At 50.5% G+C, this 20,999-nt stretch overlaps 1 protein-coding gene across 1 annotated transcript in view; it reads left to right on the top strand.

The window, feature by feature from the left end:
* PLXNA2 (plexin A2) overlaps positions 1–20,999 on the top strand; it is a 211,250-nt gene that overhangs the window by 183,602 nt on the left and 6,649 nt on the right. Inside the window, exons 15-28 of the mRNA XM_066361837.1 lie at positions 1,381–1,517; positions 2,373–2,540; positions 2,671–2,764; positions 7,268–7,507; positions 8,282–8,425; positions 8,709–8,943; positions 11,159–11,301; positions 11,973–12,241; positions 14,040–14,106; positions 14,283–14,429; positions 15,064–15,223; positions 15,604–15,707; positions 19,299–19,398; positions 20,790–20,980. Of these exons, the coding sequence (XP_066217934.1) occupies positions 1,381–1,517; positions 2,373–2,540; positions 2,671–2,764; positions 7,268–7,507; positions 8,282–8,425; positions 8,709–8,943; positions 11,159–11,301; positions 11,973–12,241; positions 14,040–14,106; positions 14,283–14,429; positions 15,064–15,223; positions 15,604–15,707; positions 19,299–19,398; positions 20,790–20,980 (2,199 nt within the window). The remainder of the gene's footprint in view (positions 1–1,380; positions 1,518–2,372; positions 2,541–2,670; positions 2,765–7,267; positions 7,508–8,281; positions 8,426–8,708; positions 8,944–11,158; positions 11,302–11,972; positions 12,242–14,039; positions 14,107–14,282; positions 14,430–15,063; positions 15,224–15,603; positions 15,708–19,298; positions 19,399–20,789; positions 20,981–20,999) is intronic.

Genomic DNA, 20,999 nt, shown 5'->3' on the forward strand with positions numbered 1-20,999 from the left:
TTGAAATTTAGAAGAGTCACTTGAAATCCTGCAGGAGCAAGTATCTGTGTGCAGGATCACAAATGTGGGGTGTACAAGAGAGTTCCTCTGTGAGTCGGTGTGGTTACACACAGGTATGCACACATTCACACCTGAAAACATCTCTTCACACTCAGGCAACCTGGAGCCAAACCACAGAGGTTTTCTTTAAAGTGCCTCCCGAATCAATAACTCACTTCTGGGGCACCTGAGTCCCTTTCCTGACACTTACCTACATTGCCACATCGCGTTCTTCATTATAACGGGTTAGCACCAGTGGGTGGGGTCAAACCAGCCTTGCTAAGAGTTTTGAAAAATCATAAACCACTAAGAGTCTCCTCACTCTGAAGCATTTTTACTGCTTGTTGTCAGTTTTCCAGTCTCTGCCTCCTTACCCTGGCCTTGGTGCCTTTCCTTTATACTCTCCTCTCTCAGATTAGAGAGAGCCACGGCCTACCTGCCCGTCTCCTGCACAGACAGACAGGATCTTCTCTAAGGAGCACAAGACACTGGATGGAGAGATAACTGCGAAGTGTCAGAGCAGGAAGGGGCTGCAGTAGCCCACCCTCCACTCCACTGAGGAGCCACCGGAAGCCCTGCTGCGGGGCTTGCTCTCTGACTAGCTCGTGTCTGTGTAGTTGCTCAGTTAAATGCACTTCCTGCTCCACTCTACTGCCCTTTAGGCAGGAGCAGTTCCTTTCTGAATTAGGTTGACTGCCTGACCAATTTTTTAGGCTGAGTGACATTTCTTTTAAGCTTCAGGCTTAATTTTACAACTTAATGAGCCTACTAAAAAGACCCAGCCGACAGTGGGCCGTCCTTCCGGTAGAAGAGGGGAAGCCACGTCTAACATTTGCTTTCAGCTCTCCGCGCCAGGCACACTGCCGTGCCCTTCTTGTGCTTAGGGAGGGACAGAAGGACATGTGCACGGGCCATTAGTGCAGGACGTTAGCCTCATGATGGCCCAATCCAGGCAGCGGTGCTTTGTTCAGCCCTATTGATTTTGTGTCAAAAAAATCAGTACAAGCTCTAGATAGAGAAGCATTTTCAAATTGTTTTCAATTTGTAAACTAATTGATAGATTAGTCAGTGTCACCTCTGCCTTCCCATCAGTATTATGGGCATGAGACTCCCTGGGGAGTCAATTAATTTCAAAACTGACCTTTCTGCCTTCCTTGGACGTGCCCAGAGCCTGTTCTTAGAAAGGATGTCGGCTCCAGGGTAAACAGAGAGAGTAGTTTGGGATTCAAAAGGGCAGGAAAAATACCTCCCCTTTGAGCATGGAGATGGTCCCTCCTCTGTCCTTAAGTGTCTCTTTGGGCAAAACCTGAGTTGTGATCGTTTCTCTGCTTCCTCCCAAAGAACCCTTCTGTGCTGTCCCTCAACCCCATCCGCGGGCCAGAGTCGGGAGGCACCATGGTGACCATCACGGGCCATTACCTCGGGGCTGGAAGCAGCGTGGCTGTATACCTGGGCAACCAGACCTGCGAGTTCTATGGGTGAGACGGGCGTGGGGAGCACGAGAAAACTGCCCTTGTGTGGCCTGTGTATGCATGTTCCTGTGCACGCTCACACATACCCCTGCCCACCACCTCCACGTTATGTGCTACATGCTGGACCCAAACACCATTCTGGTCACTAGTCAATTCATACCCCATGCATCACAGGGGCTGGGTACTTCTAAAAAGAATTCAAAGTGAGAGCCGTGAGCCTGCTGATGAGGAAGGCTTCGAAGCTGTCCAGTCGCCATCAGGACCGGACATTCATTAGGTCCCCTCTAAGGTTACTTGAGCAACATGGACATTGCATAGCCTCAGTCCTCAGCAAGGACATAGACGCATCCTCAGGGCATCTCTTGGGCCTAAAAGAATTGAACACCTGCCATCTGTCAAATGCATTCAGTGGAGATGTAGAGACTATGAGAGCATTCCAAAAGAACCCACAGCTGAGAACCCTACTCTTCCAGTGTTACTGGACGATCTCCTCCCCGGGCCAGGATTGTGTGTTCACCTTTTTGCATATTAGATGCTCAGTGGATATCTATTAACTGACTAGATGCTAAGCACCAGCTAAATAGTCATATTCTAGAAAAGTCCAGTACAGAGATGAAGCCCACGCAGCCCAGCCCAGCCTCACGTTCCCTAACCCCGTCTCCAGTTTGCTCCCTCCTAATGGAACCAGAGTTGGAGCTTAGGTAAAAGGGGCTCTGAGGTGCTCTGAGGAATGCTGTGGTCCACAGTCTACAGAGTGACAGGACAGGGAACACATTCTGACCACACCCTCAGACTGAGGGAAGCACCCCCGATGGCCCACACCTTTTTTCATAGCCCTCCTGCTGTCTGTCTCCCTGTCAGGAGATCAATGAATGAGATCGTTTGTGTCTCACCCCCATCGTCCAACGGCCTGGGCCCAGTCCCCGTTTCTGTGAGTGTTGACCGAGCCCATGTGGATAACAACCTGCAGTTTGAGTACATAGATGACCCCCGGGTGCAGCGCATCGAGCCAGAGTGGAGTATTGCCAGGTGAGGCACGGGGGAGCAATGCACCACGTGGCGGCATCACCTCAGCCCAGTGTGGCTTGTGAGAGGATCCCAGGGGTTGAGGGGGTGGCGTTTTAAATTTTTACCTAACCTAGCCTCTGCTTGTTCCCAGTGGCCACACACCCCTGACCATCACAGGCTTCAACCTGGACGTCATTCAGGAGCCAAGGATCCGAGTCAAGTTTAATGGCAAAGAATCTGTCAATGTGAGTAACCACCGGTCCGCCTGGACCTTGGCAAACACAGCTGTGGGTTGGTGTTCTGTCATGTGATGAGATCCGGGTTGGGCACTGGTGATCTGCCTGCAGGAGAAGAAAGGTGGCTCAGGACTGAGCCTGGAATCACGTCCCCAAACACCCAAGCCTGACAGTGGTTTTTATGATTATGGTATAATCATTTCTTGTCAGAAGCTGATATACTGAATACATAAACACAGTGCTTTCTGAGCTTAAGACACAGCACAAAAGGGCTCCTGTTGTATGTCATGTTTACTGTGAAGTCTAATAAGAGGCAATGTTGTGAGAGGGTGAAGAAATTCTGACTCCAGATTCAAATCCTTCTAGATCAGAGGCAGGATACTGCTATCTATTTTGTGAACAGTCGGGATCATGTCATTTAACCTCTGTGATCCTCCATCCCAGGGGTAGTCAACCTTTTTATACCTACCGCCCACTTTTGTATCTCTGTTAGTAGTAAAATTCTCTAACTGCCCACCGGTTCCACAGTAATGGTGATTTATAAAGTAGGGAAGTAACTTTACTTTATAAAATGTATAAAGCAGAGTTACAGCAAGTTAAAGCATATAATAATAATTACTTACCAAGTACTTTATGTCCAATTTTCACTAAGTTTGGCAGAATGAATCTTTATAAAACAACTTACTATAGTTAAATCTATCTTTTTATTTATACTTTGGTTGCTCTGCTACCGCCCACCATGACAGCCGGAATGCCTACTAGTGGGCGGTAGGGACCAGGTTGACTACCACTGCTTCATCCCCATCCCCCTGGCTATAAACGGTGATAAGACTCGCCTCGCAGATTTGTAACCTGCAGCCATTGGCCGGCCTGAGGTTGGCACTTGATAAATGTTAGTCACTGCATCCAAATAGTTCCATCCGGGTTGTTAAGATGATCAGGTTGAACATTTTACTTCATTCCTCTGTGCAGAGCCATGTAATTCAATTTTTTTTTCATTATGGATTTTTTTTTTAAAGAAGTTTTCTATCATAAGAGCAGAATGTCTAATATGTTATAAATTTTTTAGTTTGTTCTAGGGGCTCTTCTTAGCCTATATTTTCTGAAACATTATTGTATTTATAATTATAGTCCAGGGGATGCTGGCATTATAAATTATGGCCATTATTTTTCAAATAAATTGCTATCATCACTGCTTTGACCTTCAGGGGATTGACGAGGCTGAGATGGAGAAGGGGAGGATGGCTTTATATCTGCCATCTCTGACACATTCCCAGAGTGCCGAAGGCTTCCTTAGGAAATAGAAATACACAAATGACAAGGTATAGAAGGCCCGATCTAGAAAGGGCTCGCGGGTCATTTGGTTCAAAGCCCTCATTGTACAGCTGAGGAAACTACGGCCAGAAAAGAAGAGTGGCTGGTGGCAGAGCCCAGCGAGATCCCAAGCTCTGGACTCTTCCTAAGTAGACCCCATGGGATGCTCCAGGGCCTGACATTCCATCATGCCAGAGGCGTGGGGACAACTGTCTCACACCTTCAATACACGCCATGGTCACAGCTTTTAGGGCGAGGAGAACACATGACTCCTTATCCCAGACATAGAGCTTGATCTGTAAGTAAAGAGTCTATGCCCCAACTCCACTTCCAGACAGAGGCCAATGTCCCCAAAGGCTCACAGGCCCCCTCCATCTCTCCCACTCCAGGGCCTCAGGGGAAGGGAGGAGGGTGAATGGTAGGGATGGGAATGGCGAGTTCACACTCAGGAAGGACAAAACTCCCAACAATTAGGTACATTTTTTTTAAATTTAGGTATTATTATTATTCAGATAGGGCAGGGCCAACAGATCAGGAGATGACTGCCAATGGATGGTTTATTTATACTCACAGATCCCAAGAAAAGGGGGGCCATGCCATGGGGTCTGGGAGGAGGGGAAGCCCAGGGTAGGTTAGGCAGCGGAAGGAAAAAGGAACACTTGGGTGAGAGCCTTATTTTGGCTTGGCTGGCAGGAACTAGCACAGCAAGGCAAGCAGGTTTAGGATCAGCCAGAGTGGATCATTTCATTGGGCGGGTGCAGAGGGGCTGTCCCTAGTGGTCTGGTACCTAGCCCTGGTAAGTTAGGGAAGGTGAAGAGTTGCCCACAGTGTGAAAGGAGGTGGTTGGGGGTGTGGGCTCAGGGTTAGTTTTTGCATTAGAAAAGCATGCTCTAGCAGGCAGCAAGCTGTTTTCTGTCCCCAGGAACTGGTGAGTCTGGGAGAGGCAGTCCCTCCAGAGTCAGCAGGGTCCCAGGTGTTAAAGCATCAGGATACAGAAGATAAAAGACATGGTTAATATAGTACAGAGGGAACTTTGGAGAATGAGTAAGTGACTGACAAGGTGGACCTCCAAAGCATTCGTCCTGGGGAAGCCATTTAAAGAAAAGACTGGGCTGAAAAGGTCATCACCAGACCTGGCATTCATCTCCGAGAAGGCTCAGTCCTGGGCGCCCTCTCCCCACGCAGAAGGCTTTGCAGCCCTGGGCTCCCCGCCCCCCACCCGCTGCTCCCGCAGCCCACCGACCATGACCTCAGTGCTTCACAGGGTTAGGAAGGTGTTCCTGGTGCCTCCCTCTGGAGAGCTGGGGGCCCTCCACTTCAGCAGTGACCTGGCCGGGGTCTGCAGGCTGGCAGGCCCGAAGGAAAGGCTGGAGTCTGGGGCTTTCCATCCAGCCTGGCTCCCCAGAGGGAAGTCATGCATTCTGCCCTGGGAGAGAAGCACTTGGCCGCTCGGCCCAGCCTGGGTCCCATGGCAGCCTCAGCCCACTGGGGCCTCTGCTTGCCTTCGGGTTGTGGAGCAATCCCAGTGAGAAGAGCCAAAGCAAAGGCCGCAAAACCCCAAGGAATGTTTGGCAGACAAAGTGCCGATGCAGCACAGGGCAGGAAGCAAATGGGCCGCAATTTGGGTGATCTGCTTGCTCATGGAGGAGCCCTGTCTGGGGGAACTGGAATGAGCGGGACTGCGATGTGGTGGGGAGTGGGGGACACACTCAGGCTGCATGTCTGCCCCACAGAGCCCGGGCTTTCACACCCCCTGGCTCAACTCTACCGTTTGACTGTACCCCCATTTTCCTTGCACCAGAGTGTCCCCAGCTGGAACATGTAAGAGACATTAAGGCTTCTAAGGGGCTGCTGAGGTGTGAGCTGCAAAGGGCGGAAATGGGAACTGACCACCAACATGGCATGCAGCCCACAGGGAGCTGTTGGCTTAAACTCAAACTGCCTCTGGAAATGGAGGGTTAACACTTGGCCTTGGAGTTCTGACCTCATCTCCATGCAAGTGTCAGCCCTTTTGCAATTTCACACACGGTCTTGTTTTCTGAACAGCAAGTTTGTGTATGTGTATGTTGGCCAGACACACAGGTGTGGACCTGCCAGGACAGTGTGTACTTGAGCGGGCCGAGTTCTCACACATGCCCTTGGCTCTCAAAGCCAAAACCGATCCGTGGGGGTAGGAGTCCATGGTTTTTTCCCAAACCTCACATGGGTCCTGGAGTGGTTTCTTCATTGCAGATGCTGCACTGGGCAGCCCCAGAACTAACCCACATGAGAGCATGACATAATTCATGCTAAGTAGAGTCAGCCCAGCTAGGATTTTGGTTGGGAGGCCAGGGTCCACCAAGAAAGGAAGGACATTCTGAATTCAGTGTCAATACCAAGTTACGTCCCCTTGCAGTTAGGGGACACTCGGTTGGAGAAGAGAGATCCCAAGTAGAACATTTAAAGAGTGAAAGACTCCTTTTCATTCATCAGTGCATCAGTCTACATTAACCGAACACCTACTAAGTGTTGGCAAAGTGCTTGCCTTACACGACGTCCTGCTCCCCTTCACCTGCTCACACCACTCACATACACACTCAGCACCGCTCCCTCATCCCTGGGCCTTTGCTGCTATTCCCTCTGCCTGGGACTTGTTCCCCTCCTTCTGTCCCTCGCTCTCCTTGTCTAGGTGAGGCCTACTTATTCTTCAGATTATAGTTCATTCGTTTCTTCCCGGCGAAAGCCTTACACACATGCTCATGGCCACACACGGACAGTCCCCCAGTACCTGGTACTACCCACCGGGCCTCCCTCACATCCATTCGTGCATCTAACAGTGCTTGTGCCCCGACTATCTTCCTGGTGCTCTGCCAGGACTATATTATGCCTGTCGAACTGCTTGTCTTCCCTGTTTACCATGACTTATTTCACTCGATAGTCCCAACTCCTAGCATAGTGCCTGCCACAAAAAAGGCACTCAAGCAATGTGGAATGTGGGTGAATGAATGAATGTGAATGAATGAATGAGATTAAAATGCAACCACCACCCCCCTAAAAAAAATCAGTTTCACGGCCCTTTTCCTCAAGGAGTTCACTATCTAATAAAGTCAAGCAAATAACCTAATAGTGATGGCCAAAGCAAGCAGAGGGTGGGAGGGGTGGCCAGCAGACCCTTGGTCACTTGCTAAGCATTTGGATGCTGTGCTCTGGGCCTCTTAGGTATGTAAAGTTGTGAACACCACCACCCTAACCTGCTTGGCACCCTCCCTGTCCATGGACTACCGGCCCGGCCTAGACACTGTGGAGCGGCCAGATGAGTTTGGATTCGTCTTCAACAATGTCCAGTCCTTGCTCATTTACAATGACACCAAGTTCATCTACTATCCCAACCCAACTTTTGAACTACTCAGCCCTACGGGGGTCTTGGATCAGAAGCCAGGATCCCCTATCATTCTGAAGGTAAGAATTCAGAGAAGTCAGGGACGGTAGAGAGCATCCCGTTTCTCTCTCCTGGCCTTTCTCATTCCCCTTTCTGCACATAATGGACTCACAGACCTGTCATCTCCCTGAAAAGGGGGCTTGATTATAGGTGTTTACCCATCAAGTGATATACATGGTGGGGCAAAGTTAGAGTTACAATTATGAGTTCGCAAAACACAGAGTTGATTCTTGTATTATTTGTTAATTATTGTATTACTTTCCATACAAACAACTGTAAACCTACATTAGCCCCATGCTGTGTCTAGCACCTGGGATTCCAAAAAAAACATTTTACAGTATTTCTGTTTGTTCTGTGTACTTTGGCACCCAAAAGGTCTGCAGCGAGTGGAAAGTAGCCATTGCCTTTACTGACCGCGTTCGTGGGCACCGTCCTGTGTTTCATATTTCAGGTCACGGTTCCCCAGTGCAAAGCTTTGTTACCCCGCCGCGTTCACTGTTATCCCGTGTGCCCTCCCCCACATCTTCACTTATTTAATGTTCTGTTTCCTCTCTCTTTCCTCCTCTCTTCCTCTTTCCGTCTTTCCTCTGTTTTCTCTCTCTCTTTCTCTCTCAATTGTGACTGTTTAAAGTCCTCTCCGAAACTGACCATGGAGTCACCCATTGGTTTCTGCACTGCTGCTCTTCCCTCCTTAATCTAGCACCCTCATCTTTTTAAAAAAAAAAAAAAAAAAAAGGCAATTAACTTTGAGTGCACATGTCAATTATTCTTATTAAGATGACTGTTATCTGCAGGGCAAAAACCTCTGCCCTCCCTCCTCTGGAGGTGCCAAACTCAACTACACGGTGCTGATTGGAGAGACGCCATGTGCCGTCACTGTGTCCGAGACACAGCTCCTCTGCGAGCCCCCCAACCTCACGGGGCAGCACAAGGTCATGGTGAGTGAGCCCTCCTCTTTTTATCATTTCCTCCCCTCCTTGTTGTGCCTACGTGATCTATCAGAAGAAAGGCTCTCTCTCCTATTCCATATCCCATCTCCACATTCGACTTTAAAATGGGTAGCAGTTGAGAATGCAAGGCCAGCGAGGCAGATAATCAGCAGGATGATGTTTTGTATCCAAACTGCACTGTGTGGTTGTAGGCTCTGGTGTCCTTTCTGAAGCAATAAGGATCCGCTGGCATGCCAGGGCTCTACAGCATCTGTGTGTGTGCAATGCACAGGTTCACGTGGGCGGGATGGTGTTCTCTCCCGGCTCGGTGAGTGTCATCTCAGACAGCTTGCTGACCCTGCCAGCCATCGTCAGCATTGCAGCGGGCGGCAGCCTCCTCCTCATCATCGTCATCATCGTCCTCATCGCCTACAAGCGGAAGTCTCGGGAGAACGACCTCACGCTGAAGAGGCTCCAAATGCAGATGGACAACCTGGAGTCCCGGGTGGCCCTGGAGTGTAAGGAAGGTAAGCAGAGGCACTCTCGTGCTTCCTGGACCCCTTTTTCATCAGCAAACTCATCACCTCCCTCCTTACTGATCAGACTCGTCTTTACTTCCATCCTTTCCATTCTGGCCATCGTACTCCACTCCGACCTGTTCCCTCTGCCCTCAGGGCCAGGGAAGCCCTGTGAATGCCGCAATGAAGCCCCCAGACCTGACCACGTTGTTCTGCTCACTGTGCCCTGAGCCATGGCACAGCCTGGCTGCCTTCCTCTCCCTCTCGGGGTCTCAGTCTCCCCCAGTCGGAATCTCCATCTTTAGATGCCCCCACCCGGGGAGCTCATGGAGGCAGCATCAACAGCAGGAAAGGAAGGATTCCCTCCCCGGGTTTGTTTTCCTTCAGTGCAGCAGGCTGAGGGCTCTGAGCAGAGCTCGGTGCATCCTTGGCCGTGGACGTGCGGGAGTGGAAATTGTGTGTTTTTTCTTCTGACTCCCACGCAACCACAGCCTCAAGGTGATGGGTGTACCTGGCATCGCTGGGGCTGAGGACCCAGTGAGCTCTCTGGGTAAACATTTCAATTAGGAATCAAAACAGTTCTCTTTTTGCTGCAAATGTCAGCGTCAGAAGGAAGCCCTCTGCTGGATGAAAGGGAAGAGCAGAGCAGGCTGAGAAAGGTGGTCAAGGGCTCCTCCCAGCACCAGGGCCGGGGAGGAGGGGGGAGGAGGATACCAGGAGACAGGCTGCCACCACAGGGTGCTCCCACTGGCCAGGGCCTGATGGCCAGGGCGCCTCGAGGCTGGGTGAGTTTTCTTGTCAGTTTCTGGTGTGTATGTGTGTGTGTTAAAATACACATAACATAAACTTTACCGCTTTAACCCTCGCTGTCTCTACACCCCAGGAGCTCCCCTCCTCCAGTTCCACGGCATTAATTACAGTCATCTTATGCAAATGGTCACCAACATCCATCTCCAGAACTTTCTCACCTTCCCGCACTATATTCACTGAGCAAGAAGTCCCCATTGGCCTGACCTATGGTTGCGCAGTGGATAAAGCGTCGACATGGAAATGCTGAGGTCGCCAGTTCGAAACCCTGGGCTTGCCTGGTCAAGGCACATATGGGAGTTGATGCTTCCAGCTCCTCCCCCCTTCTCTCTCTCTGTCTCTCTCCCCTCTCTCTCCCTCTCTGTCTCTCCTCTCTAAAAATAAATAAATAAAATAAAATAATAATAAAAAAAAAAAGAAGTCCCCATTGCCCCCTTTTGCTCAGCCCTTGGCAACTCCCCTTCTACCATGCTCCTCTCTGTCTCTGTGAATGTGACAGCTCTTAAGGACCTTGTATGAGTGGAACCATATGGCACTTGTCCTTTTGTCTCTGGATTATCTCACTTAACATAATGTCTTCAAGATTCATCTCTATTGTAGCATGTGTCAGAACATCATTCTTTTTTAAGGCCAAATAATATTCCAGTGATTGTATAGATCACATTTTGTTTATCCATTCATCTTTCACATTTGGGTTGTTTTCACCTTTTGATATTTTGACAAATGCTGCTGTGAACATGAGTGTGCAAGTGTCTGTTCAAATTCCTGCTTTCCGTTCTTTAGGGCAGAGACCTGGAAGGGGACTTTCTGAGTCACATGATAATTCTACATTTAATTTTTGAGAAACGGTCAAATTGTTTCCTGGAGTGACAGCACCAACGTCTGAGCGTCCCAATTATTTTCCACATCTTTGTTAACATTTACTATTTTCTAGTTTTTGGTAATAGCTTATCTCATGGTAATCTATTTTAATTAACCCCTGCGGTTTTTTGCATCTTGATTTATTCTCTTGCCTGGAAAAGAGGATCAAAGCTGCCTGTTTGCGTCTTTGTTTAATCTACCCCCCCCCCCCCCCCCGTCACTCTCTCCCCGGCCTCTAGCACCTGCCGCACCTGCAGTACCTGCATGACAGGTCATGGTGTTCTTCCTTCTTTGTTTTAACTATACTTGTAAGGCATAGAAAGAAAATTCAAAATTGTAGATAAGCACAGAAAGGAGAGAATAAGGAAATCACCCATTTTCTCACCTCTTAAGAAAGGCAGCCTGGAGATATCTCACCCCCTCTGGAGATGTACTACTCCTCTACCCTTTCCTGTCTGTACCCCAGACCCCCTTCCTCCTTTACAAACTTCTCCCACCTTCTCCTCTTTGCTGGGGTCCCCTCCTGAGTCTCCCTGTCTCCGCTGCATTTCCGTAGCTTTTGCTGAACTCCAGACAGACATCAATGAGCTGACCAGCGACCTGGACCGCTCAGGAATCCCCTACCTGGACTATCGTACCTATGCCATGCGAGTCTTGTTCCCTGGCATTGAGGACCATCCTGTCCTGCGGGAGCTGGAGGTAACACCTGTCTCCCTGTCCCAGCCGCATAGTAGGGACTGGGTATCCTAGGGTAGGCAGATGGGGCCCAGCACCTCGGAGAAATGTAAGGAGGGGAAATACCTTATAACAGCATCATCACAACAGCCATATTTCCAATCAGGAAGACCGTGGCCAATGGGGGACCTAGACTCTTTGGGATGATTCCAGAGGAAGGCTCATTGTTTGTCATTTTAAAATTAATAACTGAATTAATGAACTATAATTCCGCCTCTTTCTCAAATGGATTTAAGGTGGCTTAGGGAAAGGAATAGGATTCTGTGAGGTTTGTTTGCTCATTTGTTGGCTTGTTTTACTAAAGATGATAAATCAGGACAGAGATTGGGGGGAGACCAGGAAGCAGAGCGGGTCTTACGGGGCATCTCCTGTCACAGCCTTGGGAAAATAGGATGGATGGCGGCCCCACTGAGGGCCCCTCCTGGAGCCTGACCTCCCAACCCAGGGGAAGGGAAGGCCAGAGCAGACTGTAGGCTTCAGAAACAGGCCACTCCTGCATCCTCATGGGCAGGGGGGTATAGACCTGGGGAGAGGGTCTTACAGCTGGTATCATTGGCAGCAAAGACCCTCAGTGAGAGCTGGGCTAGGAGGCCAGGAGCTGTCCTCTGAGTGTGTACCCATCACGCCCACCTCAGGTGCAGGGGAACGGGCAGCAGCACGTGGAGAAGGCCCTGAAGCTTTTCGCCCAGCTCATCAACAACAAGGTCTTCTTGCTGACCTTCATCCGTACCCTGGAGCTGCAACGCAGCTTCTCCATGCGCGACCGCGGCAACGTGGCCTCGCTTATCATGACCGGCCTGCAGGGCCGCCTGGAGTACGCCACCGATGTCCTCAAGCAGCTGCTCTCTGACCTCATCGACAAGAACCTGGAGAACAAGAACCACCCCAAGCTGCTTCTTCGGAGGTGAGCCATGGCCAGGGCCCGAGGGCGGCGGGTGTCTGAACAGGGACATGGGACCCATGAGAGCAGATACCGGAAATAGCACCAGACGGTTCCCGCCCCAGAAATCCCTGTGTCTGCACATCTCACAGCATAGAACCTGACCTCCCGGGGCCAAGCACAGTGGTGGCTGCAGCTGCGTGCGATGGGGGAGCGCGGGCCTCGGCTGGGGTCATGACTTGAGCCCCGGCTCAGCCACCTGCTAATGGTGTGAACGTGGACCCATGGCATGGCCTTCCTGTCGTTTCGCTTCCTTGTGGACAAAGTGACACTGAGAGCACCCACCTCACTGTCTCTCTCCCTCCCTGTGCATCTAGAGCTGTGCTGTCCATTATGCTAGCCACCCATTAAAATGAAGTAAAACGTAAAATTCAGTTCCTTCATTGCACCAGCCACATTCCACCCATATCACCACAGAATGGCCACCTCTATTGGATAGAGCAGATGGAGAACATTTTCATCTAACAGAAGGTTCTAGTGGATAGCACCAGGCTGGAGATTTGGTGCAGCCTGTGCCTCCAGTGCCCAGCTGCTCGATCTGAACCACCAGCATCCACTGCGTGCTTCCTGTCCAGTTGCCATTTTCCTGACAGAGGATGGGATTTCAGATCTTACTGTCCATCCCCAGAGCTCACCCTCTCCGGAGGCCCTGGGGAGAGAGCTTCCTCCAAGCCAGGGCTCAGGCTTCCAGACCATGTGTGGGGTGAGAAGGGGAGAAGAAGGCTGTGTTTTATGACTACTGAGCCTCCTTCCTGCCAATCTGAGCATTAGAAACTCTCATTAAGAACTGTTTTTATTTAAATTAGAGCTCATCTCAGGCACAATGCAGGGAGAGGCTGCTGGGAGGGGTCCGGGGAGAGAGCTGCAATTTCTTCTGCCTTGTCCCGCTCTCTGAGCAGCCCTGGCAAATGCCTGGGATTTGCTGCAACCAGAGGGTGTAATTTGCACCACGTGCAGGGAGTCAAAATGCCCCAGTCATCCCCATCGCTGAGGACCTGTCACAGCTGCTTTGTTCCTTCCTGAGTCCCCAGATCTGCAGGCCAGGAATATGGGTGGAGGCAGGTGGTACACACAGAAGCAGATCACAGAAGCAGATCCCCCGTCAGTGAAATGCATACACTGCTCTCTACCTGAGGGGCTGGGATCTAAGACCCTGCCTGACATCAGTGACCCCATCTGACAGAATACCAGGTGTTATTCTTATCACGTTACATATATTAACACATTCAACCCTGACAACATCCTATAGGGATAGCTGATGTTGATGTTGATGTTGATGTTGATGATGATGATGATGATGATAAAGAAGAAGAAGAAGAAGTGAAATCACTTGTCCAAAGTCACACAGCTAGTACATGGCAGAGCCAGGATTTGAACCCAGGCAATCTGACTCTGAATGTTTGGAGGGCAGGTACCAGATACCTTCAGAATGCAAAATATAGTATTCAAGCATGCGAGAAATCCCAGAGGGACGGGTAACTGTTTGTCACCCTGAGGCCAGCAGTGAGTAGGAGAACTGGTCCTTTAGAGCCCTCTGGGACAAGGTACTGGGCACCTTTATCTGTGGACCACAGCACCACTCTATTTTCACAGGAAATTGAGGCTCAGAAGGAAGACACCTCTGGCCCAAGGTCCTATTTGTGGTTATTGGCCAAGTTTGGCTAGGACCAAGGTGTCCTGGTTCCCAGCCCTTTGTCCTTCAGTGCCCACAACTGCTCTGAGACTCCTCCCCCTTAAAGGTCTGCCCCTTGTCCCTCCCCAGGACAGAGTCAGTGGCTGAGAAGATGCTGACCAATTGGTTTGCCTTCCTCCTGCACAAGTTCCTGAAGGTGAGTGGGCGTGAGACAGGAGCCGCAGGGGAGAGCAAGATGGGGAGGCCGCTGCTCTGCACCCAGCCCCAGAGCTGCATGGGGAACCCTCAGTAACGGGGCCTTACCTGGCCAGGGGGTCAGGAGGTGGGGGAGGAGGCTGGTGCTGCCATGCGCCCACACCGCTGTGCCTGCAGGAGTGTGCGGGGGAGCCGCTCTTCATGCTGTACTGCGCCATCAAGCAGCAGATGGAGAAGGGCCCCATCGACGCCATCACGGGCGAGGCCCGCTACTCCCTCAGCGAGGACAAGCTCATCCGCCAGCAGATCGAGTACAAGACCCTGGTGAGGAGGCCGGAAACTCGGGGACAGCGCACACTTCCTCACTTCCTGTCCCTCAGTCTCCCTTTACCCTCTGACCACACAGCCATTTGGAGGGGTCACTAACGAGGCTGGGAGACTGACGGACCTGGGATCAAGTCCAAGTGTAGCAAGGGCAGGCAGATCCACCTGGGTGCCTTCTCCCCATCCCATTTGGTGAGCCTAAAGAGTGCTCGATGCCTCAGTTTACCCTAGATAATGTTGAGTGGAGAAGATCACCCACCAGTAGGTATGAGAAAATTGGCATCATGGGAGGGAACGTGAGTCTGTGGATTCCTCATAGAGAGGCTTCAGGGGAGGCCAGCCCTGGACACGCCTGGAGCCATCTCTGAGACCCAGCATGCCTCATTGCAGGGGCCCAGCTCCCCTGAGCTGTCCAGGAGAGAGAGAGAAGAGCCCCAGGTCTTTGTGAGAGAGGAGAGGGGCCGAATGACTCAGGCTGGCCCTAGCAGGTGGCAGGGGGGTGAGAGAAAGTGAGGAACAGACAGAGAGGCACCCCATTTCTCCATGAGGGGTGGGGGCCTGGGAAGAGATTCCTTCTGAGTTCTTGGTCTTCGTCCCTCAACTCCTCCTGCTACCCCTCTCTGGCCACTTGTAGATCCTGAACTGCGTCAACCCTGACAACGAGAACAGCCCAGAGATCCCAGTGAAGGTGCTAAACTGTGACACCATCACGCAGGTCAAGGAGAAGATCCTCGACGCCGTGTACAAGAACGTGCCCTACTCTCAGAGGCCGAGGGCCGTTGACATGGACTTGGGTAGGAGGCTGGCTCGAAGCACGGGGCAGGGCTGGAGAGGGGGCAGCCAGGAGGGCGTCTGGGCTGTGGGAAGAGATGGGGAGATGGGGAGCCCTACCCGCATACGGCTCCTCCCGGAGGTGGGGCTGGGTCCTGCCTGGTGAGGAGCTACCTGGAATACTGTTCCCAGGACACTTCCTGCTCAGCTGTGGCCACCTTTGGTGGGGCTCTCACTTCTGCCCAGCTGTCCGGACCCCATAGAGCCCTAGACCCCTTAAGTGCTATTGTCGCACCAGCTTGAGGGAGCCGGGGTTGCCAGGTCCCTAGAGCAGGTCGCACTGTGTGATCCTGGTGGGCAGCCTTCGCTCCCTCACGGTGGCCTGCACCACCCCTCCACCCAGAGTGGCGTCAAGGCCGGATCGCCAGGGTTGTCCTGCAGGACGAGGACATCACCACCAAGATCGAGGGCGACTGGAAACGGCTCAACACACTGATGCACTATCAGGTGAGCCTGGGAAAAAGCTTTGCTCCAGGGCCTTTGTCCCACATGTCCCCTCCCCTCTAAGGTTTGCTCCTAGGCCCTCAAAGGCCTAAAAAGGGTTTCTTTTCCTCCTTCTCCCTGGTCCTAGAGCAGCTTCTCAGCCATGGCTGCTCATTAGAATTACTGGGGGAACTTATCAAAAACATGAGCACCAGACCCATCCTGACAAAGTGACCGTACTGGTCTGAGGTAAAGTTAGGTAGGCGTTGCTATCCTGCTAGGCCTACATCTGCGGGAACATTGCATATTGTAAAGTCCTCCTCAAAGACAACCGTAGGCGTCTGCTGCTTTCTCTCTTTAACATCCTGCAAATGCAGTTTCGGCATCTCACATGGAACTCAGCAGGGAGTTGAATAGACTTGTCTTCAGGCCTTACATTCTGCCACTCACGCTAGCTGGTGCCCTTGGGGAAATTACATAAACTCTCATCCTTCCCATCTGTAAAATGGGCTTAATGGGGATCCCTGCCCTCTTAAGTTATGTAGACTAGGTTAAGTATACTAGGTAAAGTGTGTAGCACACTGGCAGAATTCAACTGCCTGTTGAATGAACAATCAAAAAAATAATACTAATAATAATAATCCCAGCAACAGAGGAAAAGATCCAGGAGGCGTCACTCCTTTCCTTCCCACGGTAACTACTTGAGGCTGGGGGTCTCTGAGAGTAAGCACAGGTAGGCAGGTGGGGATTCAGAAAGAATAATGAAATAGAAGCTGAAAATGAGAGACACCAGGGAAATTAAACCAACCAGAGGAAGTGCCTGAGGCTGCAAGGCTCATTGGGACTGCCTGATTAATAACATTCTCCTTTGTCTGTGCCTCACACAGGACGGTGCAGGGGGCCAGCAGGCTGAGCTCTAAGGCACTGAGTTGCCAATGACCAGGAAGTTAGGGGCCTTAACAGCCAACAGGAGCTTGCTGGGAGCCTTCCGGGACACAGAGGAAGCTGGGGGCCCTGGGGAAACCCCCAAACACTCCTCTCCAGGCTGCAGCCCCCTTACTGGCCTCCGTTCCCCTCCCCTGATAGAAGGAATGTGCTGTAGTGGGAAGAGAAAGGGCTTTCTCAGCTGTATTTAAACCCCTGCTTCCCCACTCACCAGTGGTGTGACTTTAATCTCTTGGAAACTTGGGCTTTTCATCAGTAAAATGGAAATAAAAGCCCGACTTATGAAGGTGGTTAGAAGGATTAGGAACAACAGGTGAGGTGCCCGGGATGTATACTTACAACCACAGAGCCATAAACATTCTGTGTTGATCCCTCCCTACCCCCACTTCACAGTGCTTAATGTATTGTAATGAACCAATTACAGCTGGAGAAAAAAGTGCAAAACCGAATAGCACCATGCCCCCAAATTATTAGTTTCTCAAGGACAGTTGCAGGGCCTCTCTTCTCTGTCTGCGATGCTCTAACGCTGTTACTGGGCTGTCCGTCCGATGGTTCCCAATCAGAAGAAGGGGATATTCTATTCTTAACAGTGCTCACCATACAAAGCACTCTCAATTCCCTGATGTCATTTATCATTCATGTATTCATTCATTCCTCAAATATTTGCTGAGCTTTACTGAGTGCACGGCACTTCCCACATGCTAGCCCTGAGTGACAGGGGACCACAGGGATTACTCTTCCCTTTGGGAGCCGGTGATGATGATGATGATGCTCATAATAGCAGCACTAATGCCAGCTCCTTCCAAGTGCTTGCTGGGCACCGGTGCTGCAGTCAGCTTTTTCCGCCGCAGATCCTGGCATCTGCCCAACCAACCCAGACAAGATTATTATCCTTTTTGACAAATGAGACAACTGAGGCACAGAGCGGTTAAGTGACTTTCCTGGAGCAATGTAGTCAGGAAGTGGCAGAGCCACGGGCAGATCCAGCCAGGCATCTTGACCATGGATTTGCACTGCCTGTTGGTCAAGAGGAAAAAAAAAAGATTGAGGACAAGAGAGATTTAATGAGGAGCCTTAGAATTGAGTTAGACTGTGGTCATTCAACTCATCCAGTGAATCTTCCTTTAGGTGACAACGAACCACAAATGATAAGATCACCTGTCCTTCCCGGGAGTGTAAACCCCTGCCCTTGCCAGGCTTTCAAAGTATCGTTTCTAGGATGCCAGTTGCAAGGAGAGTTCCTGAAAGATAGGGGTGGAGAGTTTCGCCTCATTTCCAGACCTGATGCTGATGGTGCAAACTGCTGGTGGTCCTGACAGCTGCCAGGCTGGGAAATCAGGGAGCTTTGGCACCTTTTAGGCCTGTGCAGAGAGTAGACCCTACAGCTCTAGGTCATCAGGTCAAAGCATTGCTGTCTTATTATCTTCCCTGGAGGCAAAGGTCCTTGGAGTTCCTACAGGAGAAAATCTACATAATCTTAATTAACAAAGCGATGTTAAAAATCTTCCTGGGCTCCTGCAGATTTATAGGGAGGGTAAAATTAAACACTACTACTAAAGCCAGCTATCAGGGAATCTCGTTAGCGCTCATGTTCATTTATAGTTCGACTCACCAACATTTAATTCTTTTTTGGTGGGAGAGAGGGGCTGACAATTTAAGACCCAGAAAGATGGTTTTACGACTGCTGCAGCTATAAATCAAACTTATAAAGTTCATAAAAATTGTTAAAATAAAAAATGGTTTAATAGGAATGTTTTATGGCCCATAACATTATTATAGCTGTTTTATTCCCTCTGCGTTAGGGGTTTAATTGGATCGCCACGATTCTGAGGATTCTCCGTTTTTATTGGATGGAGGGTAATCTTAAATCACAATAGCCCCCAAATGTCTTCAATATGGCTCCTCATTCATCAACCCTGGCCCTCCAGACTGGGTGCTGAGCCTGGGCACCCTCACAGAAATGGGGTGAGACACCGTCTTTCCCTCAGACTCTCTAAGAGCTCTGTTTGAGAAAATTTTCAAGGTGGCCAGGGCATTATAGGACCCAGGCCAGAAAGAAATCAGAGCCAGAAGGGGAAATGGACTTCAAACCAGTGTGACTTGCAATAAAATCCCAGTTAGGATATAATGAGAGCAGGTGCTCTGGAGCCCAACAGACCTGACTATCGACAGTGGCTCCACCAGGTGCCAACCTCAGAGAAGCTCTTGATGCTTCAATTTCCTCATCTGTCAAATGGGAATCATTGTCCGTAACTCACAAGGTGGAAGGGGCTACAGTCTAGCCCAGCACTGACCAGTAGAAATATAATGCAAGCCACATGTGTAATTTTAAATTTTTACTAGCCACATCTAAAAAGTAAAAATACACCGATGAAATCAATGTCAACAGTATATTTTATTTAATCCAACTGATCTAAAACATTTATTTACACACGTTTCAGTTCAGACACCTACAGCGCATCTAGTTTGGACTAAACGAGCTGCAAGGGCTCAGTAGGCACAGGCGGTAAGTAGCCGCCGGGTTGGACAGCAGGGAGTGTTATGTCTAGTGCTCCTGAACTCCTTGCGTTCTACTCCACATCTATTTCATAACCTTGTAGAAGTACTTGACTACTCAGTTTCCCAGGACACCACCATTCAGCCACACTGTACCTTTTATACCCTTCTCAGGTGTCAGACAGATCGGTGGTGGCTCTGGTCCCCAAACAGACCTCCTCCTACAACATCCCCGCCTCTGCCAGCATCTCCCGGACGTCCATCAGCAGATATGGTGAGGACCAGGAAGGGAGCCTGGGCAGCTCGGAGGGAAGTCTTCTGGGCCTTACCAGGGACCACTCTGTCCTTTCTGACAGCAGGAAGCCCTTGCTACTGCCGGCCTCTGGTCAGAGGCCTTTGCTCATTTGTTTCCCTGCCTCACTAGTCCAGCCATCCCCAGAGCAGCCCATCTCAGAGCTGTGGGAGCAGCTGGCACCATGGGCCCTGCCTTCAATTCCAGGCTTGGCAAAGGAGTTCAAGGGGGCCAGGCCCAGAGAGGCACCTGGATGGGGGGGAGGGGGTTCATATAGCCCAGTCTATGCCTATGATCTTGACTAAATTATTGGAAGTGTCCTGGTTTAGGCGATACATTGGACATTTTCACCTGTCTACCATGGAGGAGTGTTAGGGAGCCCAATGCCCTCTGGGCAGCAAGGTTCCGGGGCTTCACTCTCTCCCATTCTGTTTTCTCTGGACTCATGTATGTATGGAGGCTTTGGGCTGTCCAGCCAAAGGTCACTTCAGCACTGAGACCCACAGCTCCAGAAAGGCCTTGGCAATTTCACATTCTTAGTCCCGAATAAGAAGGGCCCCATTGCACATATACACCATGGTATACTATTCAACTAGAAGAAATGATGACATCGGATCATTTACAGCAGAATGGTGGAATCTTGATAACATTATGCAGAGTGAAATAAGTGAATCAGAAAAAAACAAGAACTGCAGGATTCCATACATTGGTGGGACATAAAAGCGAGACTAAGAGACATGGACAGGAGTGTGGTGGTTACGGGGGGGTGGGGGGAGGGAAGGAGGGAGAGGGAGAGGGGGAGGGGTACAAAGAAAACTGGATAGAGGGTGACGGAGGACGATCTCTTTTTGGGTGATGAGTATGCAACAGAACTAAATGACAAGATAACCTGGAAATGTTTTCTTTGAATATATATACCCTGATTTATTGATGTCACCCCATTAAAATAAAAATTTATTTATAAAAAAAAAAAAAGAAGGGCCCCATTAACTTCAAAGGGGGAGGATTACAGCTCACAGCTCCTTAGTATCCAGTTTTCGATCACAGCGCTTATGAAAATATCCATTTGACATTTTACCTATTGATCATTCTTTGCTGGAAGCATCAGGGGAGCGGACTCCAAACTTCCCAGCAGTCTCCAGCTCACAGAATTTCTAAACCCTCTTTTTACAAAAAGCTTTCAGGCTCTCCTCATGCCAACCAAGGACCCCCTACAATACTGCCCCCTACAGGAGGTCCCAAGGGTCCCCTTCCAATTGAAAGTGGTTGATTCTGAGTGAGTGTAACAAGTGGGCTGGGATTCCAGAAGGATTCTTCAGGCAGGGATGATGAAATCGGATGCTCACAGGCCTCCACTGCCCCCTTCTCCTCAGACTCCTCCTTCAGGTACACAGGCAGCCCTGACAGCCTGCGGTCCCGGGCCCCCATGATCACCCCAGACCTGGAGAGCGGAGTCAAGGTGTGGCATCTGGTGAAGAACCATGACCACGGAGACCAGAAGGAGGGTGACCGGGGCAGCAAGATGGTGTCTGAGATCTACCTGACCCGGCTACTGGCCACCAAGGTACCTTCTGCTCTGCTCG

This window comes from Saccopteryx leptura, chromosome 2, assembly GCF_036850995.1.
Source record: "Saccopteryx leptura isolate mSacLep1 chromosome 2, mSacLep1_pri_phased_curated, whole genome shotgun sequence".
NCBI classification, from domain to species: domain Eukaryota; kingdom Metazoa; phylum Chordata; class Mammalia; order Chiroptera; family Emballonuridae; genus Saccopteryx; species Saccopteryx leptura.